Source organism: Oncorhynchus nerka, linkage group LG23 (assembly GCF_034236695.1).
Source record: "Oncorhynchus nerka isolate Pitt River linkage group LG23, Oner_Uvic_2.0, whole genome shotgun sequence".
NCBI classification, from domain to species: domain Eukaryota; kingdom Metazoa; phylum Chordata; class Actinopteri; order Salmoniformes; family Salmonidae; genus Oncorhynchus; species Oncorhynchus nerka.
In genome coordinates this window covers 29,991,275-30,017,626 of record NC_088418.1, presented here as the reverse complement: position 1 = coordinate 30,017,626, position 26,352 = coordinate 29,991,275, and the positions used below count along the sequence as shown (strand labels likewise).

Below are 26,352 nucleotides of genomic sequence, written 5' to 3'. Positions count from 1 at the left end.
CCTATGTAACATTGCAGACAAGTTGTGATTTTGAACTACAGCCAGACATACATAGTGTAAAAAGTATCACATCTATTTACCATAGTAATTAACCCGTCAGCTGTGGTATTGAAACTTGCTGATTGTGGGTTGGTCATGTCATCGGTGAAGGTCACACTAGGCAGGGTCAGAGATCCTGGGAAGACCGTGGCTGAAAATCAGAATCAACACATGACAAATACGAATTATAAGCACTTATTGAAAACAGTGTGGATGCAGCATTGTGTTAAAAAGCCCACAGAGGAGATGGTACATGAGATCCAATATACATGTATAGATGCTATAGCTAATATCTTATATCTTTAACTGAGTTAACTCCTCTAGCCACTGTCATCTAGGTTGCTCTCATTTATGTATTCATACATTCATAAATATATCAATTTATTGGCCAAAACCTAAGCCTATCCGATTGTTTCACGTGGAAGCTAAATACAAATCTAGAACCAGTGTTTATCCACACTTAACCATACTCAGGACAAAGCATTCTCAACTGGTCTTAAAACAGAATAGTTTCTAAAGTTCCTAACTTTTCATTGCAGATGATGAAGCTCTCCTCCCTACCAATCAGAGCTATTTAGGCCTATATCGCGCTGTCTTCCATGGTATTGTAGCACCCACTAGTGGTGGCAGACATGAGATACCCACCTTCCTCACATCGCTTTCTAGCCTCAGAGTATTTTTGGCCAGCCAGACAGAGACAGGTGAAGTGGGAGTCATAGCCTGGCTGACAGCTGCTGCCACCGTCGCATGGGTTTGGGGCACAGGGATCTTAAAATCAAAGAGGAACACAGTTCTTCTGAATACACATAGCACTTTGTGATGTATTTATTAATACAAAATAATATGTGTAGAATAGATGGTACAGAGCAAGTCTTGGGGAGACTTTCTGTCCACTAAACAGCATAATTCCCCTACACCTGGGGGGTACAACTGGTTTGGCTTGATGCATTTCAACGAGGTACAGATTTCTAGCAGGGAAACCAAGGGTGAGTTCGGTTCTATACATTTTTCATTTTCCTATTTTAGTTGTAGTTAAAATATGATAACAAAAAGTGTAGTTGATATAGTTAATTTTACAAGTGGTTTATATACAGTCGTGGCCAAAAGTTTTGATAATGACACAAATATTAATTTTCACAACGTCTGCTGCCTCAGTGTCTTCACATATTTTTGTCAGATGTTACTATAGAATACCGAAGTATAATTACAAGCATTTAACATACATTTACATTACATTTACATTTAAGTCATTCAGCAGACGCTCTTATCCAGAGCGACTTACAAATTGGTGCGTTCACCTTATGACATCCAGTGGAACAGCCACTTTACAATAGCATTTCATAAGTGTTAAAGGCTTTTGTTGACAATTACATTGTTGATGCAACATTGTTGATGCAAAGTTGATACAAGTTGATGCAGAGAGTCAATATTTGCAGTGTTGACCCTTCTTTCTCAAGACCTCTACAATCCGCCCTGGCATGCTGTCAATTAACTTCTGGGCCACATCCTGACTGATGGCAGCCCATTCTTGCATAATCAATACTTGCAGTTTGTCAGAATTTGTGGATTTTGTTTGTCCACCCGCCTCTTGAGGATTGACCACAAATTCTCAATGGGATTAAGGTCTGGTGAGTTTCCTGGCCATGGACCCAAAATATCAATGTTTTCTTCCCGAGCCACTTAGTTAGCACTTTTGCCTTATGGCAAGGTGCTCCATCATGCTGGAAAAGGCCTTGTTCATCACCAAACGGTTCCTGGATGGTTGGGAGTAATTGATCTCAGAGGATATATTCATACCATTCTTTATTCGTGGCTATGTTCTTAGGCAAAATTGTGAATGAGCCCACTCCCTTGGCTGAGAAGCAACCCCGCACATGAATGGTCTCAGGATGCTTTACTGTTGGCATGACACAGGACTGATGGTAGCGCTCACCTTGTCTTCTCCAGACAAGCTTTTTTCCGGATGCCCCAAACAATCGGAAAGGGGATTCATCAGAGAAAATTACTTTACCCAGTCCTCAGCAGTCCAATCCCTGTTCCTTTTGCGGAATATCAGTCTGTCCCTGATGTTTTTCCTGGAGAGAAGGGGCTTCTTTGCTGCCCTTCTTGACACCAGGCCATCCTCCAAAAGTCTTTGCCTCACTGTGCATGCAGATGCACTCACACCTGCCTGCTGCCATTCCAGAGCAAGCTCTGTACTGGTGGTGCCCCGATCCAGCAGCTGAATAAACTTTAGGAGACGGTCCTGGCGCTTGCTTGTAACGGCCGTTGGCGGTGGAAGAAGGTGAGGACCAATGCGCAGCGTGGTAAGTGTACATATTTTTAATAAAGTAATTGAACACTGAACAAAAACAGCAAAGTGAACGAACGAACGAACGAAACCGAAACAGTTCTGTCTGGTGCAGATACAAACACTCAACAGAAAACAATCACCCATAACTCAATGGTGAAAACAGGCTACCTAAGAATGGTTCTCAATCAGGGACAACGATTGACAGCTGCCTCTGATTGAGAACCATACCAGACCAAACACAGAAATACCAAATCATAGAAAAAAGAACATAGACTGCCCACCCAATCCGGCGTTGTTGTGCGTATCAATTCATAAACCATGTGCCATGGAATGGGTACATCGAAAATCTCTTCCCAACTATTTTACCATTTATATGGCACAGCTGTCAGTTTTTTGGTCCTTGATTGAAATTGGTATATGTTTTTATTTATCACACTTTTCTTTAACCATTTATGTTCTTTATTACAAGGCCGACATACAAGTTCCTTATTTTTTTCCCCTTCTACTTGCCTCTTCCATTTTTGTGGTAATGCTGCAATTAATTGGTTGTAATTTTGGGTAGAGCAGACATTTCCATATGTCTGTGTTAGCTGCATGTGTGACATAACTCCACCAGTCCTATTTATGATATCATTCACAAATATTATACCTTTTTTTTTTTTCAATAAAAAACGTATTTTTTTATCAATTCGTATATTTGAATTTAACCACAATATTTGTTGTACTATTTGTTCCGTCCTTTCAGTTGGATTAAACTGAAATTGCAACCAACTTTCCAAGGCTTGTTTAAAAAATAAAGATATTTTGGAGATTATTTCCTTTTCAAACAACCGAAAGTGACCAGGTGTAATCTGAATAAAGGGGAAAAGGCCCTTCCTGAATATAGGATGAGACATTCGTACCAATTGACTAGAGAACCAGTTTGGATGTAAGTATAACTTTTGTATGACTGATGTCTTTAGTGAGAGGTCTAATGCTTTAATATTTAATAATTTCTGCCCACCGAATTCATATTCGTTATATAAATAGGACCTTTTAATTTTTTTGCCGTTCCAAATAAAATTGAATATTTTTTGTTCATATAATTTAAAAAGCAGGTCACTAGGTGTAGGCAAAACCATAAGCAAATAGGTCAACTGTAATATAACTAATGTCACGTTCTGACCTTTATTTCCTTTGTTTTGTCATTATTTAGTATGGTCAGGGCGTGAGTTGGGGTGGGCAGTCTATGTTTGTTTTTCTATGATTTGGGTATTTCTATGTTTCGGCCTAGTATGGTTCTCAATCAGAGGCAGGTGTCGTTAGTTGTCTCTGATTGAGAATCATACTTAGGTAGCCTGGGTTTCACTGTGTGTTTGTTTCCGTGTCTGTGTTTTTCACCACAGAGAGGGACCCTGGGCACAGGCTGGGGAATATCGCCGCCCCAAAGCAGAGCTGGAGGCAGCGAAAGCTGAGCGGCGGCGATATGAGGAGGCAGCACGACAGGTACGAGAGGCAGCCCCCCAAAAATGTTTTGGGGGGGCAGACGAGGTGTGGGGCTAAGCCCGGTAGCAGACTTGAGCTCACTCCTCGTGCTTATTATAAGCAGCGCGTTACTGGTCAGGCACCGTGTTATGCGGTTAAGCGCACGGTGTCGCCAGTACGTGCCCATAGCCCGGTGCGCTATAGGGCAGCCACCCGAAAGTGACATGCGAGTGTGGGCATCGAGCCAGGGCGTAGGGTGCCTGCTCAGCGTGTCTGGTCACCGGTACGCAGTTTTGGTCCAGGGTATCCTGCGCCGGCTCTGCGTGCTGTGTCTCCGGGGCGCTGGGAGGGTGCAGTGCGTCCTATGCCTGCGCTCCGCTCGTGCCGGGCAATTGTGGGAGTGGAGCCTAAGGGAGAGGTGCGCGTAGTAGGCACTAGATCTCCCGTGCTTACCCACAGCCCTGTTCAACCTGTGCCTGCACTCTGGAGGGTCCGGGCTAGAGTAGTTATCCAGCCTGGGGAAGTGGTGCCAAGGCTGCGCACCAGAGCTCCAGTGCTCCCCCACAGCCCGGTGCCTCCTCCTAACACCAAGCCTCCTGAAGGTCTCCCCAGCCTGGTGGTTCCTGTGGCAGCCCCACGCACCAGCCTGTCTCTCTGTCTCCTCCCTACAGGTGGTCCTGTCTGTCCGGCGCTGCCGGAGTCTCCCTCCTGTCCGGCGCTGCCGGAGTCTGAGGCGCCAGAGCCCCTCAGCCCAGAGCCCCTCAGCCCAGAGGCGCCAGAGCCCCTCAGCCCAGAGGCGCCAGAGCTTCCGCCCCTCTGTCCCGAGCTGCCCCTCTGTCCAGTGGGGTCATTGAGAAGGGTTGCCATGGTTAGAAAGCCATGGAGGCAGACAATAAGGTGGACTAAGACGATGGTGAAGTGGGGTCCGCGTCCCGCGCCGCCAACGCGGCTAGTATAGTTCTCAATCAGAGGCAGGTGTCGTTAGTTGTCTCTGATTGAGAATCATACTTAGGTAGCCTGGGTTTCACTGTGTGTTTGTTTCCGTGTCTGTGTTTTTCACCACACGGTACTGTTTTGGGTTTCGTTCATTCCACGTTTATTGTTTTTGTATTCAGTTGTTCATGTGTACTATTTCGTATTAAAAGAACCATGGACACTTACCACGCCGCATATTGGTCCTCCAATCCTTTTAGCCTCTCCTCTTCGGAAGAAGAGGAGGAAATCCCTTACAACTAAGGAGTTAATCAGGGTGATTTTTCCACAAATAGACAAGTATTTTCCTTTCCGTGGTAGCAAGATCTTATCTATTTTTGCGAACTTTCTATAAACATTTATTGGAGTGAGTTCATTTCTTTCTTTTGGGCTTTGTATACCGAGTATGTCCACATCTCCGTCAGACCATTTAATTGGTCAACTACATGGTAATGTAAAACGTGCATTTTTTTGTGATACAATACGTAATATGGTACATTTATCACAATTTGGTTTTAATCCAGAGAGGATAGCAAAAGTATCTCGATCCTCTAAGAGGCCGTGGAGAGACTCCAATTGTGGTTTTAAAAGAAAACATGAATCATCAGCGTACACTGACACCTTCGTTTTTAAGCCACGGATTTCTAATCCCTTAATATTATTGTTTGATCTAATCTTTGCAGCTAACATTTCGATGGCAATAATAAATAGATATCCCGATGGTGGACAACCTTGTTTTACTCCTCTAGATAGTTAAAAACTTTCTGAGATGTAGCCATTATTTACTATTTTACACCTTGGGTTACTATACATAACCGTAACACATTTTATAAGAGATTCCCCAAAATTGAAATATTCTAGGCATTTATATATAAACTCCAGTCGTACTGTAGCAAAAGCCTTTTCAAAATCAGCTATGAAAACCAGGCCTGGTGTCCCCGATATTTCATAGTGTTCTATTGTTTCCAGTACTTGTCTTATATTATCTCCAATGTATCGTCCATGTAAAAAACCTGTCTGATTAGGATGAATACTATCTGACAATACTTTTTTAATTCTATGTGCCAAGCATTTTGCTAGGATTTTTGCATCACAGCACTGAAGTGTAAGAAGTCTCCAATTTTTTAAATGGACTGTATCTTTATATATACCACTTGGGTCCTGTTTCAGTAATAATGATATCAGACATTCTTGTTGCGTGTCTGATAATCTACCATTTATATAGGAGTGGTTAAAACAAGCCAATAATGGTCCTTTGAATATACCCAAAAGAGTTTTGTATACTTCCACTGGTATGCCATCCAGCCCTGGAGTTTTCCCATCCTTAAGTATGGTGCAGCAAGAGGAACTGCCCCTCCCAACCTTCAAGCTATTCTCAAACCCTAATCCCCAACCCGGGCACGCCATTCTGACAATTTCAGTGAGTTTACATACACTAAGTTGAGTATGCCTTTAAACAGCTTGGAAAATTCCAGAAAATGATGTCATGGCTTTAGACGTTTCTGATAGGCTAATTGACATCATTTGAGTCAATTGGAGGTGTACCTGTGGATGTATTTCAAGGCCTACCTTCAAACTCAGTGCCTCTTTGCTTGACATCATGGGAAAATCAAAAGAAATCAGCCAAGTCCTCAGAAAAACAATTGTAGACCTCCACAAGTCTGATTCATCCCTGGGAGCAATTTCCAAACGCCTGTAGGTACCACATTCATCTGTACAAACAATAGTACGCAAGTATAAACACCGTGGGACCACACCGCCGTCATACCGCTCAGAAAGGAGACGCGTTCTGTCTCCTACAGATGAACATGGTGCGAAAAGTGCAAATAAATCCCGGAACAACAGCAAAGGACCTTGTGAAGATGCTGGAGGAAACAGGTACAAAAATATCTATATCCACAATAAAACAAGTTCTATATTGACATAACTTGAAAGGCCACTCAGCAAGGAAGAACCAAGTTTGCAAATGCACAAGGAAACAAAGATCGTACTTTTTGGAGAAATATCCTCTGGTCTGATGAAACAAAAATAGAACAATTTGGTCATAATGACCACCGGTATGTTTGGTGGAAAAAGGGGGAGACCTGCAAGCCGAAGAACACCATCCCAAAACGTGAAGCACAGGAGTGGCAGCATCATGTTGTGGGGGTGCTTTTTCTGCAGGAGGGACTGGTGCACTTCACAAAATAGATGGCATCATGAGGTAGGAAAATTATGTCGGTATATTGAAGGAACACCTGAAGACGTAGTCAGGAAGTTAATGCTTGGTCGCAAATGGGTCTTCCAAATAGACAATGACCCCAAGCATACTTCCAATGTTGTGGCAAAATGGCTTAAGTACAACAAAGTCAAAGTATTGGAGTGGCCGTCACAAAGCCCTGACCTCAATCCTATAGAAAATTTGTGGGCAGAACTGAAAAAGCATGTGCAAGCAAGGAGGCCTACAAACCTGACTCAGTTACACCAGCTCTGACAGGAGGAATGGGCCATAATTCACCCAACTTATTGTAGGAAGCTTGCTACCAAATACTAGTTGAGCGTATGTAAACTTCTGACCCACTGGGAAAGTGATGAAATAAATCAAAGCTGAAATAAATCATTCTCTCAACTATTATTCTGACATTTCACATTCTTAAAATAAAGTGGTGATTCAAACTGACCTAAGATAGGGAATTGTTACTAGGATTAAATGTCAGGAATTGTGAAAAACTGAGTTTAAATGTATTTGGCTAAGGTGTATGTAAACTTCCGACTTCAACTGTGATGAATGCACTAACTGTAAGTCACTCTGGACAAGAGCGTCTGCTAAATGACTCATATTAAAAAGATATATACACACAAGTGGCACTTACTCAAATTAGTTTGAATTACTGCGGCTTTCAATTAGCCTATATTGCACGTGACACACAATTGTGCTGGTTATATATTTAAGCAATAAGGCAAGGGGGGGGGGGTGTGGTATATTGGCCAATATACCATGGCTAAGGACTGTTTTAATGCTCAACGTGAAGGGGATACAGCCCTTAGCCAAGGTATATTGGCCATCTACCACAAACCCCGGAGGTGCCTTATTGCTATTCTAAACTGGTTACCAACATAAATAGAACAGTAAACAAATGGAATATTGTCTGATATACTCATGGCTGAAATGCTGTTTAAACCAATCAGCATCCAGGACCCAAACGGGTTTATCATTTTAAATTCCACTGCAAGTACTGTGATATGGCATTTTTTGCAAGCAAATTTTTAGCACAGATTCTGTTACTTGAAACCTTACTATTTGCTCTAAAATAGGAGTTGTAATGATATGTTTTGTAACTATTTACTTGCATTAATTTATTACAATTTATAAAAACGTTAATAAATAAGCCATTATAAATGCTTAAAAATGGTTTATAAATATTATGTATTCATCCTTGCAATGCAGTACTTACAAATGCTTAATAAATATGTATAAATGTTTACAAATAACAAAATAATATATTTTGTAGTTGAATACTGTAGTTGAATACTTGTTATACAGAGTGTATTAATGCTGTAAAAAAGTAAAACATTTTTATATTTTAGTCATTTAGCAGATGCTCTTATCCAGAGTGATTTACAGGAGCAATTAGTGTTAAGTGCCTTAATCAAGGGCACAGAACAATTTTTCATCTAGTCGGCTTGGAGGTTCGAACCAGAAACCTTTCGGTTACTGGCCCAATGCTCTTAACCTTTAGGCTACCTGCCACCACACCGGGTGTCAATTATTCATCTGTGAATCCTGAAAATTATGAACAAAATTTAATTACCTTTTTAAATTCTTACTCTGAAAATGATGTACATAAATAAATAAAATATCCAAAGTGGGATATCATATCACCATTTAAGATTGGCAATGGGGCACTCATTTTGGATTTTAATATTGAATTGGCTATGCCCATAATGGGTAATCACTGTAGAAGTAACTACAGTGTTTTAGGTTATTGTCCTGCTGAAAGGTGAATTCATCTCCCAGTGTCTGGTGGAAAACAGACTGAACCAGGCTTTCCTCAAGGATTTTGTCTGTGTTCAGCTCCATTCCGTTTCTTTTTATCTTAAAAAACTCCCCAGTCATTAACGATTACAAACATACCAATAACATGATGCAGCCACCACTATGCTTGAAAATATGGGAGAGTGATACTCAGTAATGTGTTGTATTGGATTTGCCCCGAACATAACACTTTGTATTCAGGACAAAAAGTTCAACAAAAAGTTACAGACACATTTTTTTGCAGTGTTACTTTAGTGCCCTGTCGCAAACAAGATGCATGTTTTGGAATATTTTTTATTCTGTATTCTTCCTTCTTTTATTAGGTTAGTATTGTGGAGTAACTACAATGTTATTGATCCATCCTCAGTTTTCTTCTATCACAGCGGTTGAACTGTTTTAAAAAGTCACCATTGGCGGTTTCCTTCCTCTCCGGCAACTGAGTTATTGTTATTAGCAGGTAGACTAGTGGTTAGAGCGTTGGACCAGTAACCGAAAGGTTGCTAGATTGAATCCCCGAGCTGACAAGTTACAAATCTGTCATTCTGCCCCTGAACAAGGCAGTTAAACCACTGTTCCTAGGCCATCATTGTAAATAAGAATTTGTTCTTACCTGAATTGCCTAGTTAAATAAAGGTTAAATAAAATAAAATACCAACATGTACCCATCTTTGCGAGGCATTGGAAAACCTCCCTTGCTTTGTGGTTGAATCTGTGTTTGAAATTCACTGTTCAACTGAGGGATCTTACAGGAAATTGTATGTGTGGGGTACAGAGATGAAGTAGTCCTTCAAAAATCATGTTAAACACTATTATTGCACACAGAGTGAGTCCATGCAACTTATTATATGACTTGTTAACCACATTTTTATTCATGAATTTATTTAGGCTTGCCATAAGAAAGGGGATGAATACTTTTTGACTCAAGACATTTCAGCTTTTCATTTTTAAAATGTCACTGTTGATTTATGGGTTATTGTGTGTGGGCAAGTGACAAAACATCTACATTTAATCCATTTTATATTCAGGCTGTAACACAACAAAATGTGGAAAAAGTCAAGTGGCGTGAATACATTCTGAAGGCGCTGTATATGTGCATTGAAATAATTGCCTGAAATCGAATCATGTCACCAGATAACTTTGCTAGGTCTGATATTTTTTATTTTTTTATTATTATTTTTTTAACCTTTATTTAACCAGGCAAGTCAGTTAAGAACAAATTCTTATTTTCAATGACGGCCTAGGAACAGTGGGTTAACTGCCTGTTCAGGGGCAGAACGACAAATTTGTACCTTGTCAGCTCCGGGGTTTGAACTTGCAACCACTAGGCTACCCTGCCGCCCCAAATATAATGGTGTTAACCCAATCCATATCCTATTTCAGTCAATTTAGGGAGCTGCCATTCTGTCATCTAAACAACTAAGTCACTGATGTCTAGAGGGCAGCAATGAAAATGGGTTGTAATTGCCTTGCCGTCACAGTTTGAAAAATATACTCCTCTATCCATAGTCTTTGGAATTTCTGATGCTCAATGACTCTAGCTTTTGTTTTCTGCAAAACAATTACTCCTCTTTCAATAAATGTTCCCTGACTGTCTAGCTTTCGTTTCAGTGATTGCTAAGTTGAACATTTTCCATCAGCCTGTCAAGGTATGCGTGAAGGGCTGTAGGAAGTCAGGCGCAGGAGAGCAGATATTTGGTAGTAAAACTGAGCCTTTTATTTGGCAAACCAAAAGCACACGGCACAAACGAACACGAAATACAAATACGGGTTGAACATAACCCAGCGCAACCAGCCTAACGTGCGCATACTGTACATGAAAACAGATAAACAATACCACACAAAGACATGGAGGAAATAGAGGGTTAAATACACAAAACCCAATGAGGGAAATGAGATACAGGTGTGTGGGAAAACGAGACAAAACAAATGGAAAATGAAAAATGGATCGGCATTGGCTAGAAGACTGGCGACGTCGACCACTGAACACCGCCCGAACAAGGAGAGGCATCAACTTTGGCAGAAGTCGTGACACAGCCATTATCATTTCTACAAGCTATATGGCTTTAGTCATTCAATTCATTTTTTTTAAAGAAAAAAATCTTACCAAGCCAACATGACGGCCCATATGAAATTGGCCCTGCTGTTTGACACCCTTGGTCATGGAAAAACAAGAAGGTTAGCTGGACGACTAATGAGCCTACCTGATTTTGATGGTGTTGTAGTGGCCTCCGGTGTTGGTGTTGGTGCCGCAGTAGATGGGGGAGCCGCAGTAGACGGAGGAGCCGCAGTAGACGGGGGAGCCGCAGTAGACGGGGGAGCCGCAGTAGACGGAGGAGCCGCAGTAGACGGAGGAGCCGCAGTAGACGGGGGAGCCGCAGTAGACGGGGGAGCCGCAGTAGACGGGGGAGCCGCAGTAGACGTGGGAGCCGCAGTAGACGTGGGAGCCGCAGTAGACGTGGGAGCCGCAGTAGACGTGGGAGCCGCAGTAGACGTGGGAGCCTCAGTAGACGTGGGAGCCGCAGTAGACGTGGGAGCCTCAGTAGACGTGGGAGCCGCAGTAGACGTGGGAGTCGCAGTAGACGTGGGAGTCGCAGTAGACGTGGGAGCCGATGTAGACGTGGAAGCCTCAGTAACTGGGGGTTCAGAATTGGAAAGGGTATAGATTAATATGTGTCTGAAGGGTATAGATTAAAAAAAGATTAAAGTGTAATTGCACCACTTTTCAAAACCTGCAATGATTTCTTTTGCCATTTCAGTGTCACAGCAAATCTCATATTGTTTGAAAATCAATGTTTTTACTTCTGATGTCATTGAGTAAAACATTTTAACTTCATATTTTTAACTACAAAACTTAGAAATGCGGCGTTTTCACATATGTAGAAACTGGTATTGGTATTGTACCGGAGAAAATGAATATGAGGTTGAAAAGTGATGGAATTGCCCTTTAAGATAATTACTGTAGCAAAAGCAACATTCAGTGGCTGACTGGAAAGGTCTGTGTCCATTAAAAAAGTTGACACTAGTTTTTACTGCAGCTAATGTATAATAATCTGTTACAAAAACGTTTTATTTCTAAGAAATTCTATATAATGAAATTGAACAGGAAATATTGTCAATGGTCAGGTACTGTGACGGGTAGAGAAGACCAGTTCATTCTTGATTTACTCTCACACAATGGAAACAAGGCTGTACTGCCACAGCCAGACTCTCTTCCTCCCCTCTCTAATCAGCCCAGCTGGGAAGACTCCCACAACGTACTGGCATGGGCCCTGAAAAAACATTGAGTCTTCCTATCCTCTATGTTCCACCCTAGCCCAATATGGTTTCTCCCCCTTCTCCCTGAGGTGACGGTATCTATTCATTCACTCCCCCTCAAGGATTTCAAAGAATTGGACTGGTGTAAGAAATATGGTAGACACTTGAACAAGTGTACACTTCAGGTAGAAGGGGTGTGGGAAGAACCCTTATCCAATGTCCCTTAGGTTTTTCTGTAGAGCTAAAGGCTTGGACAGGTGTAGTAACTCAGTCAAAAAGGTGAAAGTACAATATTGCTTATACCTATCTAATCCTTTCAGATCTACATGAAGTGCCTAAGGGTAGGGCCTATGGGTCAATTCGGAATTCAGAAAAGTTCTCCACCCTCCCCACCATATTTCCCTCCACCAAACCTGATAGCCATAATATAGCACGTCAATAACAGGGTTGCCAAACACAGGATGTGTCCACTTCAGCAGACTGCGTCACCTTGATCATAAGACCATCATAAACATTGCGTTATGTTTAAGTTTCAGGTGCAATCCAGGGCACGTAACAGCAAGCTGTGAACAAATAAAAGTGCAGCATTGGGCATGTAACAGTTAACACAGTATAGGCTAGGTCCCTCTGCGACTTAAGCCATTGCTACTTAATGCTACGATAAAATCTATAATATGCCATTCATTTGGATAATTGTAGTCAGCAGGATAAGACAGATCCAAGTTCACCAGGATAGATAGACACTGATTAAACGGTCATATTTCATAACTGAAGCAGACACCAACCCCTACACACAGACAATGCGGACACAAACACCCACATCCTTTCATTCACTGTCCACCGTGATGCTCTTGCAGAACAGCAGCAGCAAAGAATAGGGTCTTTATTTGGAGTCTTGTGGGTTCAGCTCTTGACTGTATACAGCTCAAACCTGTCCCAAGAGAACTACAGGGGCCCCTGAAAGAGAACAAAGCTATCCAACCAGCAACACTTGAGGCACCTGGCTAAAGTTTCACTCTACATTGTATATGCCTACTCTGTCAGAGGAAACATATTTACGGGTATCACTCAGAGAAAAAGCAGGTAATGTAATAAAATACACAAGAGTCCACTGTCCAAGGCCATAACTACTAGGCGTAGACAATGCCATTATTTGTACTGTAGGTAGGTAACCTGCTCTGTACTTTGTGTTGTGTGACTAAATAGATTTATCGCTTGGTTACCAGTGTTCACTGGGGGGGTGAGAAGCCAGGAAAGGGACCGATCTTCCTCTTTCGTGTCACAGTAAAATTATATAATGATTCACGTCCACCCATAAAACACACAAGACAATTCGGGACATGAATTTGACCTACAATGAAACTACTTTGTAATGGTTAGGGAAGTAAACTGCAAAATATTCCTGGCACTTGCACTTAAATTCCTATACTACTTTTACCAACTCCTTTTAATGACCAGTGGCGACCCGTCATTCAGTGCAGGTTTGTCTGTTTTGCATGTTATTTTGGCATTAATACGTGTCACATATCAGTTTGCAAACAATGGAAAAAAACGAAACATATTTGAGTTAATAAAGCCGCATACAAACAGTCTCTTTTTTTTTGTTGCTTTCTTGAGTAATGCAGGTGTTCCAGCCTAGCTCAGTGCTTTCTGTGGTGGTGGGTCAGCCAGAGGTAAATAAGGAGAAATTATAGTTAAAACATATCGGTTCTCATCGGCCATTGGACATAAACACTACACAACAAGTTGGAAATCGCAAATTCAACAATGAGTGGTTCGGAAGGTATCAGTGGCTAACTGCAAACACTGCAAAGCAATCACTAGCCTGCTATTCATTGGAGTTGATGTGTGGTCCAAGTCTGTGTTTAAATGTCTCTTTTCCAAGCTTAAAAGGATAAACATTCAACATTGGCCATGCTGTCATGATTTCTGCCGCGTTCAAAACAACTGGAAAATCGGAACTGGGATATCTCAGACAACTGGGAACTCTAGAAAAAAAACAAGCTTAGACTGGGGAAATACATTTTGAACTGTCATCCAACTCGGAATTCCAAGTCGGGAACCTGGGCCTCTTTCTAAAGCTCCGACCTGAAGATCACTAACGTCATGATTCAACCGTTTATTTCCCCGGAGTTCCCAGTTGTCTTGAAAGCTCCATAAATCCTGAGAATGACAGACTTTGATGATAAAGCCTGATGACAAGATTTGCCCACGAAGGCCCGCCGCACCACCTTCCTGTTCAAGTGAGCAGAACACAACAACAGGGTGAGTCCAACAATGTCTTGTATGCTGCTGCATAAATGATGTAATATGCCAGGGAGATATGTATACTGTAGCTAAGAAAGTAATACTACGTTTACAATGCATTCGGAAAGTATTCAGACCTTTTTTCCTCAATCTACACACAATACCCCATAATGACAAAGAAACGTTTTTTTTCTTCTGCAAATGTAAATAAACGCATCTCACTGTCAACTGTGTTTATTTTCAGCAAACTTAACATGTGTAAATATTTCTATGAACATAACAAGATTCAACAACTGAGACAATAACTGAACAAGTTCGACAGACATGGAATAATGTGTCATCAAAAGTAACAGTCAGTATCTGGTGTGGCCACCAGCTGCATTAAGTACTGCAGTATATCTCCTCCTCATGGACTACACCAGATTTGCCAGTTCTTGCTGTGAGATGTTACCCCACTCTTCCACCAAGGCACCTGCAAGTTCCCAGACATTTCTGGGGGGAATGGCCCTAGCCCTCACCCTCCGATCCCACAGGTCCCAGACGTGCTCGATAGGATTGAGATCCGGGCTCTTCGCTGGCCATGGCAGAACACTGACATTCATGTCTTGCAGGAAATCACGCACAGAACGAGCAGTATGGCTGGTGGCATTGTCATGCTGGAGGGTCATGTCAGGATGAGCCTGCAGGAAGGGTACCACATGAGGGGGGAGGATGTCTTCCCTGTAACACACAGCATGGAGATTGCCTGCAATGACAACAAGCTCGTTCCGATGATGCTGTGACACACCGCCCTAGACCATGACGGACCCTCCACCTCCAAATCGATCCCGCTCCAGAGTATAGGCCTTGGCATAATGCTCATTCCTTCGAATCCGACCATCACCCCTAGTGAGACAAAACCATGACTCGTCAGTGAAGAGCACTTTTTGCTAGTCCTGTCTGGTCCAGCGATGGTGGATTTGTGCCCATCAGCGATGTTGTTGCCGGTGATGTTTGGTGAGGACCTGCCTTACAACAGGCCTACAAGCCCTCAGTCCAGTCTATCTTAGCCTATTGCGGAGAGTCTGAGCACTGATGGAGGGATTGTGCGTTCCTGGGCACGCATGCCTAAGGCACGTTCACGCAGATGAGCAGGGACCCTGGGCATCTTTCTTTTGGTGTTTTTCAGAGAGAGTAGAAAGGCCTCTTTAGTGTCCTAAGTTTTCATAACTATGACCTTAATTGCCTACCGTCTGTAAGCTGTTAGTGTCTTAATGACCGTTCCACAGGTGCATGTTCATTAATTGTTTATGGATCATTGAACAAGCATGGGAAACAGTGTTAAACTCTTTACAATGAAGATCTGTGAAGTTATTTGGATTTTTACTAATTATCTTTGAAAGACAGGGTCCTGAAAAAGGGGACGTTTCTTTTTTTGCTGAGTTTATATAAAAAACTGAAATATCACATTTACCCCTTGACCCCTTTACTTTTTCCACAATTTGTTACGTTACAGCCTTATTCTAAAATTGATTAAATAAAAAATATCCCTCATCAATCTACACAGAAGACCCCATAATGACAAAGCAAAAACAGTTTTTTATGAATAAAACAAAAAGTATTCAAACCCTTTACTCAGTACTTTGTGAAGCACCTTTGGCAGCAATTACAGCCTCGGTAATTCTTGGGTACTACGCTACAAGCTTGGCGCACATGTATTTGGGGAGTTTCTCCCATTCATCTCTGCAAATCCTCTCAAGTTCTGTTAGGTTGGATGGGGAGTGTCGCTGCACAGATATTTTCAGGTCTCTCCAGAGAAGTTCGATCGGGTTCAAGTCCGGGCTCTGGCTGGGCCACTCAAGGACATTCAGAGACTTGTCCCGAAGCCACTCCTGCGTTGTCTTGGCTGTGTGCTTAGGGTCGTTGTCCTGTTGGAAGGTGAACCTCCGCCCCGGTCTGAGGTCCTGAGCACTCTGGAGCAGGTTTTCATCAAGGATATCTGTACTTTGCTCCGTTCAACTTTCCCTTGATCCTGACTAGTTTCCCAGTCCCTGCCGCTGAAAAAGATCCCCACAGTATGATGCTGCCACCATTCAGGCCAAAGACCTCAATATTGGTTTCATCAGACCAGAGAATCTTGTTTCTCATGGTCTGAGAGTCCTTTAGGTGCCTTCTGGCAAACTCCAAGTGGGCTGTTAAGTGTCTTTTACTGAAGAGTGGCTTCCGTCTGGCCACTCTACCATAAAGGCCTGATTGGTGGAGTTCTGCAGAGATGGTTGTCCTTCTGGAAGGTTCTCCCATCTCAACAGAGGGACTCTGGAGCTCTGTCAGAGTGACTATTGGGTTCTTGGTCACCTCTCTGACCAAGGCCCTTCTCCCCCGATTTCTCAGTTTGGTTAGGAAAAAGTGTAGGAAGGTCTTGGTGATTCCAAACTGCCAGGAAAATGCACACCACACCATAAGAGACGCCAAAACTCTAATCTACTTGCGTGTTCTATATTTTGTCAGTTACCTGTATATGAGACAGTTCATAGCTTGTTTCTGGGAAACCATCTTGGGAAAATTGTGCAAAGTTAGACAATACTTAGCGTGTCCAATCAAAAATGCATCTTTTGACCAATGCTCATTCCTCTAACATAATCCGTTCAAAGGTTATTGGAGTTATTACTCTTTTAGGATGTCCAGAATTATGGTGACAAAATCAATGGAGGCCAGAGAAAAAAACTGGTCAAAACTCTGGAAAACTGCATCACAACAGCTAGGCTGGATTCTGTGCAAGAATTTTGGCTACTGGTTACTTGACAGGCTCACTTTCCCGTTGAACTTGTCATCTTTCTTCTCGAATCCGCAGGACATAAAAAATTGAGCTAAAATGGATATTGATTTTGAAACATGTCTACTAGTATTTTCATATTTTAGTATACACTTTTCATATTCATTCGAAATACCTCTTATTTTTCTACGATTTCTCACAAAAACAAGCCTGTCTCTGAAATCAACGGAGCACTGAGCATATACCAAGATTTTGTTTTCAAAGCCTTTTACATTTAATTCAGCTTGTGTCATGCTAATTTTGAAACCCGCGGAAACAACTTTAAACAAAACCACAAAATGTAAAATCGTCAAAGTTGTTACGAGAAACCTTCACAGCTATGTCAGAGCTCAGTTCTTATTTTCAGATGTATTAGGTTATAAAATCGGACTTTTGGGAAATAGTGTTAATGATACACTACATGGCCAAAAGGACGTGGACACTTGCTCGTCGAACATCTCATTTTAAAATCATGGGCATTAATATGGAGTTGGTCCCCCCTTTGCTGCTATAACTCTACTGGGAAGGCTTTCAACTAGATGTTGGAACATTGCTGCGGGGTACCTGCTTCCCTTCAGCCACAAGAGCATTAGTGAGGTCGGGCACTGATGATGGGGGTTTAGGCCTGGCTCGCAGTCAGCATTCTAATTCATCCCAAAGGTGTTCGATAGGGTTGAGGTCAGGGCTCTGTGCAGGCCACACAGATCGACATATGGACCTCGCTTTGGGCACGGGGGCATTGTCATGCTGAAACAGGAAAAGGCCTTCTCCAAACTGCTGCCACAAAGTTGGAAGCACAGAATTGTCTGGAATGTCATTTTATGCTGTAGCGTTAAGATTTCCCTTCACTAGAACTAAGGGGCCTAGACAGAAACATGAAAAACAGCCCCAGATCATTATTCCTCCTCCATCAAACTTTACAGTTGGCACTACGCATTCAGGCAGGTAGCGTTCTACTGGCATCCGCCAAACCCAGATTAATCTGTTATCCGTCGGACTGCCAGATGGTGGAGCGTGAATCATCACTTCAGAGAAGACGTTCCCATTGTGCTGACGTTGCTTCCAGAGGCAGTTCGGAACTCGATAGTGAGTGCTGCAACCGAGGATGGACGATTTTTACGCGATACACGCTTCAGCACTCGGCGGTCCCATACTGGGAAAATGTGTGGCCGCTGAGCCGTTGTTGCCACTAGACGTTTCCACTTAACAATAACAGCACTTACAGTTGACCGGGCAGCTCCAGCATGGCAGAAATTTGACGAACTGAGTTGTTGGAAATGTGGCATCCTATGACAGTGCCAAGTTGAAAGGCACAGAGCTCGTAAATATGGGCCATTCTTCTGCCAATGTTTGTCTATGGAGATTGCATGGCTGTGTGCTCGATTTTATACACCTGTCAGCAACGGGTGTAGCTTAAATAGTTTGAAGGGGTATCTACAGTGACAAGAAAAAGTATTTGAACCCTTTTGAAATACCTGGATTTCTGTATAAATTGGTCATAAAAGTTGATCTGATCTTCATCTAGGTCACAACAATAGACAAACACAGTTTGCTTTTCATGTCTTTGTTGAACACACTGTGTAAACATTCACAATGCAGGATGGAAAAAGTATGTGAACCCTTGGATTTAATAACTGGTTGACCCTCCTTTGGCAGCAATAACCTCATCCAAACGTTTTCTGTAGTGGCGGATCATACCTGCACATAGGTCAGGAGGAATTTTGGACCATTCCTCTTTACAAAACTGTTTCAGGTAAGCAATATTCTTGGGATGTCTGGTGTGAACTGATCTATTGAGGTCATGCCACAGCATCTCAATCAGGTTGAGGTCAGGACTCTGAATGGGCCACTCCAGAAGGCGTATTTTCTTCTGTTGAAGCCATTCTGTTGTTGATTTACTTCTGTGTTTTGGTTCGTTGTCCTGTCACATCACCCAACTTCTGTTGAGCTTCAATTGGCGGACAGGTAGCCTAACATTCTCCTGAAACATGTCTTGATAAACTTGGGAATTCATTTTTCCGTCGATGATAGCAAGCTGTCCAGGCCCTGAGGCGGCAAAGCAGCCCCAAACCATGATGCTCCCTCCACCATACACCATGCTGTGCCTTTTTTTCGTTGTGTTTTGTGTTACTTCCTAACAACTCAACTGTCGTTTCATCTGTCCACAGAATATTTTGCCAGTAGTGCTGTGGAACTTCCAGGTGCACTTTTGCAAACTTCAGACATGCAAGCAATGTTTTTTTGGACAGCAGTGGCTTCTTCCGTGGGGTCCTCCTATGAACACCATTCTTAGTTAGTGTTTTACTTATCGTAGACTCACTAACAGAGATGTTAGCATGTTCCAGATATTTCTGTAAGTCTTTAGCTGACACTCTAGGATTCTTCTTAACCTCATTGAGCATTCTGCGCTGTGCTCTTGCAGTCATCTTTGCAGGACGGCCACTCCTAGGGAGAGTAGCAACAGTGCTTAACTTTCTCCATTTATATACAATTTGTCTTACTGTGGACTGATGAACATCAAGGCTGTTAGCGCTACATTTGTAACCCATTCCAGCTTTATGCAAGTCAACAATTCTTAATCTTAGGTCTTTGAGGTCTATTTTGTTCGAGGTATGGTTCACATCAGGCAATGCTTCTTGTGAATAGCAAACTCACATTTTGTGAGTGTTTTTTTATAGGGCAAAACAGCTGTTCTAACCAACATCTCCAATCTTATGTCATTGATTGGACTCCAGGTTAGCTGGCTCCTGACTTTTGGAGAAGTCATTAGCCTAGGGGTTCACATACTTTTCCCAACCTACACTGTGGATGTTTAAATGATGTATTACATATAGACAAGAAAAATACAATAAGTTGTGTGTTATTAGTGTAAGCACACTGTTTGCCTATTGTTTTGACTTAGATGAAGATCGGATCAAATTTGATTGTTGTGACTTAGATGAAGTTCGGATCAAATTTGATGACCAATTTATGCAGAAATCCAGGTAATTCCAAAGGGTTCACATATTTTTTCTTGCTACTGTGCATACTTTTGGCCATGTAGTGTACGTTAGAAAGACCCCACTGAACAATTCAGAAGATCAATGATCATATGTATTGGTAAGGAAGTAAGGAATTTCATCAACTAAGCACGTTTTCACCCACTCTGGGTAGAGTGGGTGGACATGCTACAATACTATTCCATAGAGTCTGATCCAGATAGGAGGGACCGCCCACCAACACAATGGTTGGGGAAACACACAAACGTTGAGAACTCTGAGCTGAACCACAAAAATCCCGATAAAAAAGTTGAAGTTAGTGATTGTAAGACCCATGAGAAAGTAACCGACTGACCTTTATCACCACCTCTCAGATGGATAGAATATTAACTAAAAGGGAATATTTTGCCAAGTTTGAATCCCTCTACGTGACGTGTTGTTTTTTCTCATATTATATCAATTATTCTAGTTTTGTGATTGAATTCAATGAAAGGAACTTATTGTACTCAAAATTACATCTAGGTCAGAGGCCTACATTATCCAGACATTCTATCACTACAGGTGTAAAATTGACCATCTTGTTGCGACATTTCTTTAACAGCCTTTTCATCAAGTCATGACTTGCAACAGAGAGCACTTAAAATGTTATTAATTGACAGGGACGATAAGACAGTGTGTGTGTGTGTGTGTGTGTGTGTGTGTGTGTGTGTGTGTGTGTGTGTGTGTGAAATACATCCATTGAAGCCTCACATCTGACCTCCAAGCAACCCACCCCACACTCTTCTCTCCTACCCACACACACACCTTCGTACTTGCACATTCCCACTGAAAGTGTATGAAGAAGACCAACACAGTTGGGGCCCATTTCAACTTTTTGAGTCCCTGTCTCATAATCCAAATGTTTGTCCATGTCAATAATTTTCTATCAGGGCACTAATGGCAACACACATCAGTGTCATTGAGTAGTTGTTAAACAACACACATCAGTGGCAATGAGTAGTTGTTATACAACACACATTAGTGTCATTGAGTAGTTGTTAAGCAACACACATCAGTGTCATTGAGTAGTTGTTAAACAACACACATCAGTGTCAATGAGTAGTTGTTAAACAACACACATCAGTGTCAATGAGTAGTTGTTATACAACACACATCAGTGTCATTGAGTAGTTGTTAAACAACACACATCAGTGTCATTGAGTAGTTGTTAAACAACACACATCAGTGTCAATGAGTAGTTGTTAAACAACACACATGTGTCAATGACTAGTTGTTATACAACACACATCACTGTCAATGAGTAGTTGTTATACAACATACATCAGTGTCAATGAGTAGTTGTTATACAACACACATCGGTGTCATTGAGTAGTTGTTAAACAACACACATCAGTGTCAATGAGTAGTTGTTATACAACACGCATCAGTGTCAATGAGTAGTTGTTAAACAACACACATCAGTGTCAATGAGTAGTTGTTAAACAACACATATCAGTGTCATTGAGTAGTTGTTAAACAACACACATCAGTGTCAATGAGTAGTTGTTATACAACACACATCAGTGTCATTGAGTAGTTGTTAAACAACACACATCAGTGTCAATGAGTAGTTGTTATACAACACACATCAGTGTCAATGAGTAGTTGTTATACAACACACATCAGTGTCATTGAGTAGTTGTTAAACAACACACATCAGTGTCAATGAGTAGTTGTTATACAACACACATTAGTGTCAATGAGTTGTTGTCATGCAACACACATCAGTGTCATTGAGTAGTTGTTATGCAACAGACATCAGTGTCCATGAGTAGTTGTTATACAACACACATCAGTGTCAATGAGTAGTTGTTATACAACACACATCAGTGTCATTGAGTAGTTGTTATACAACACACATCAGTGTCATTGAGTAGTTGTTAAACAACACACATCAGTGTCAATGACTAGTTGTTATACAACACACATCACTGTCAATGAGTAGTTGTTATACAACATACATCAGTGTCAATGAGTAGGTGTTATACAACACACATCGGTGTCATTGAGTAGTTGTTAAACAACACACATCAGTGTCAATGAGTAGTTGTTATACAACACACATCAGTGTCAATGAGTAGTTGTTATACAACACACATCAGTGTCAATGAGTAGTTGTTATACAACACACATCAGTGTCAATGAGTAGTTGTTATACAACACACATCAGTGTCATTGAGTAGTTGTTATACAACACACATCAGTGTCATTGAGTAGTTGTTAAACAACACACATCAGTGTCAATGACTAGTTGTTATACAACACACATCACTGTCAATGAGTAGTTGTTATACAACATACATCAGTGTCAATGAGTAGGTGTTATACAACACACATCGGTGTCATTGAGTAGTTGTTAAACAACACACATCAGTGTCAATGAGTAGTTGTTATACAACACACATTAGTGTCAATGAGTTGTTGTCATGCAACACACATCAGTGTCATTGAGTAGTTGTTATGCAACAGACATCAGTGTCCATGAGTAGTTGTTATACAACACACATCAGTGTCAATGAGTAGTTGTTATACAACACACATCAGTGTCATTGAGTAGTTGTTATACAACACACATCAGTGTCATTGAGTAGTTGTTAAACAACACACATCAGTGTCAATGACTAGTTGTTATACAACACACATCACTGTCAATGAGTAGTTGTTATACAACATACATCAGTGTCAATGAGTAGGTGTTATACAACACACATCGGTGTCATTGAGTAGTTGTTAAACAACACATATCAGTGTCAATGAGTAGTTGTTATACAACACACATCAGTGTCAATGAGTAGTTGTTATACAACACACATCAGTGTCAGTGAGTAGTTGTTATACAACACACACCAGTGTCAATGAGTAGTTGTTATACAACACACATCAGTGTCAATGAGTAGTTGTTATGCAACACACATCAGTGTCAATGACTAGTTGTTATACAACACACATCAGTGTCATTGAGTAGTTGTTATACAACACACATCAGTGTCAATGAGTAGTTGTTATACAACACACACCAGTGTCAATGAGTAGTTGTTATACAACACACATCAGTGTCAATGAGTAGTTGTTATGCAACACACATCAGTGTCAATGACTAGTTGTTATACAACACACATCAGTGTCATTGAGTAGTTGTTATACAACACACATCAGTGTCAATGAGTAGTTGTTAAACAACACACATCAGTGTCAATGAGTAGTTATAAAAGCAATGCATATGAATCAACTCCACTATCTAAGGTCAACTGATCATCAAAACGTTGAGGAAAATATACGCCTATCAACATGACAAGAACATAATGTTCGAGAAGCCTAGGTATTTATGAGGTCATGGACTTTGCCTTTTCGTTTCTCTGGAAAGAAACCATCACAAAAAAGGCCAAGGTACAATACATTGTTGACTACAGTGATCATGGCGAACAAGTGGGGGTTCCCTGTGTAGGCCTAAATGTCTCAGGTCATATTTGTCTCACCACAACAAGAGCCTTAATTGAGGATAGTCCTCCATAGTTGTCTTAAATTGACTCATTCCAGACTGAATTAGATAATTAGAGTCTGAATCAAGCAATATGATTCCTCACTGTGCTAAGTCAAAGGACATTGGATTCCCTGAAACACTGGACTCTTCACTTGTGCCGAGTCATTTGAGTCCTCACTAAGCAAAAAAACGAGGGTATTTTCTGTGCTGAGTCATTTGAGTCTCAATCAAGCCAAGCCATTTGATAATCCCAATGAGCGAGAAACTCAGGGGTCTTCACTGTGCAGTGTCATTTGAGTTTTATCCGAACAAGAAGACGGAGGGCCTAGCCATCGCTCTCCTGGGTTACTGTGGTAACATCTCCCGCTTACTCAGGGGGATTAGGAGCACATTCCTGAAATAGTCATTATCCCATCAAGCAGTGCAGGTTGCAGTCCTAGACTACAAAAAAAACAGAGATGGGCAATCAGTGGGCCACAGCTGTATCATCACCTCTCAGGACAGAACATCCCGGTTTGCCATTTACGGGTTGGATGAAGATTTCAATGACCAACTCAATGCAATTTCTTGATATGATCAACTGGGGGTTCAAAACCGGCTTTTCTTATAGATGCGAAGAAGAACCAACTTAAATTTGCATTCCTTATGTTATCCTTCCTCACAATCAAAAACTTTCCAGAGCCACAGTAATTCAAGCAATGACATTAAAAACATTGTTTCAGGTGGCATGCCACCATAGAAAATGGGTAACCACTTCATATACTGTAGTAAATACTGTAGACCGGGATCAAAGTGTGAAGGCAAACCATTTGAAAGGTTCAAATGTGACACAACGTTGTTGATGTGGTGACGTGGTTGAGCTAGCACCATCTCTTAAGCCTGGCATGCTAGCAGATCCCAGATCAGCCAAACTCTGTAAGGACCAGACTCAAATATAGGAACTAAACAACCTGACTGACATGGAATCTGTGTGGCATCTGCAACAGTTGCAAACACTGAGAATTACCCAAAATATCTATTCAAAAGCTTAGGGCCACCCAAATGACTCTTCAGGAGCAAAGGCAGACTGGTCCTTTACAAAATGAATACTGCATATGCATAGATTTGATGAAAACGATTTGTTTCCTTCCTTGGCAAGGATTAAACCTACAGCAGTAGCAAAACAATTATGAATGTCTTTATAATACAAATGTTGCAATCGCCAATACATTTCAGCTTAGCTCACCAGACTCCCAACCCATTTGTATGGCAGTGTACCATCTGAGGGAAATTAAATTACAGGAGAAAATTCCTGGGGGAAATCCTTCAAGTAGCACTCCTTAATCTCCCATACCGGTCCACAAGACAACGCTTGGGGGTGGGGGGGGGGGGATGCTTTTAGACATGTATCAATACAAGCCAATTATGGATGAGAGGTGACTATAGAGATGCTCCTTGTGAAAAATAGCTAGTTAATGTTTGCTGTAGCCTACTGCTTGTCTTCAATTGCAGAGATACAGAATGACATATTAACTTTGAACAATATAAACATGCACAGAAGGGTATTAAAAAAATACTCAAATGTTGACAAATAAGCAAATGCAGATGTTTCAACAATGACAATGATAGGCCTACTAATTTCTTTGAATTTGTGTGAGTAAATTAGTATTGGAAGTTAAGAAGTGACCATTGAACAGCAGATTGAGCGCTCACTCTTCAGAGGCAACTTGAAAGCATTACAGCCTTTTACCAAGGATAGATATCCTGCTTTCATTAACTTCAGTCTTACTCCTGATTTATGAGAACGGAAGGATAACTCAGTGCATTAGTCTTGTGATTTAATTCCAACTTTGACTGATTTATTTGTATTTTTATGTTTAAACTCAAACTCATAACCCATAGCCCCTTTCCGTTTCTTTAAAACTAGAATCCTTAGTTCCGACATCCATTTTTCGACTTATACATTTATGTTTGTGAACTTTGTAAACGTAAACAAACACTGTATAGCCTCAAAACATGGTTAAACTCAAATGTTGATACCATGGATGGTCAGTCCTTTCATCCATAGCTCAGTCTATACATTTGAGAGTTCTCCAGGCCCATCCCTTTGTTTTTTTTAGCAAAACAGAGGCGGGGAATCGCTTTGTTATTGTTTCGATTAAGGATTCTAGCGTTAAGACTAACTAAACTGGATTGAAATGCGTTGTTCGACAAGACATTCAATAGACTATATAATGACAACCTGTTGTCCAAAATGGGAGAGAGACCGTTAAACTTACTTGTTATCTGTCCGAAAACGGCCACTGCAAGGCATAAGACGAGAATAAGTCTAACGACGAACATCTTGCTCTGCTCATGAAAACAAATTAATATAAAAGGAAAAACTTTCTTCAGGTCAAAAAACGGAGACAGGCGATCAAATACGACGTGTTCTAGGTGCGTCGCCAGGTAGTCTTCCTCCTTGTGTGAATACTAATGGCTCCAGGTGTCTTTGACCACTCATCGCGAGGGCGGCACTTATTTTATTTTATGAGTGTGTTAATGCACTATGATCACTTAATAACCTCGTCATTCTTAGTACATATTAAATCCGCTCACAATCAATCCGCTCGCCTACTTTCGTGTTTAGGGTAATTGTCATCCTAGGAATAAATTCCGCGCCGCAAAAAAACAGCCGATCTGTTACTTAATAAAAATATAAATGTATTTATAAGGCTCTGGGTTTTGCCATGAAAAGTATTGGGAAAGAGTTAATGGCGTATTTTGGACATATAATCAAAGTGAGTCAATCTATTTCGC

The 26,352-nt window shown here is 41.4% G+C and overlaps 1 protein-coding gene across 1 annotated transcript in view; it reads right to left on the bottom strand.

Annotated features, from left to right (window-relative positions):
• The window catches only part of muc13b (mucin 13b, cell surface associated), a 31,987-nt gene extending 5,943 nt beyond the window's left edge, over positions 1–26,044 (bottom strand). Inside the window, exons 1-4 of the mRNA XM_029629667.2 lie at positions 25,833–26,044; positions 10,985–11,416; positions 685–807; positions 81–190 (exon numbers count right to left, since the gene is read on the bottom strand). Of these exons, the coding sequence (XP_029485527.1) occupies positions 81–190; positions 685–807; positions 10,985–11,416; positions 25,833–25,896 (729 nt within the window). The 5' untranslated portion in view covers positions 25,897–26,044. The remainder of the gene's footprint in view (positions 1–80; positions 191–684; positions 808–10,984; positions 11,417–25,832) is intronic.
• Positions 26,045–26,352: the final 308 nt, after the last annotated feature.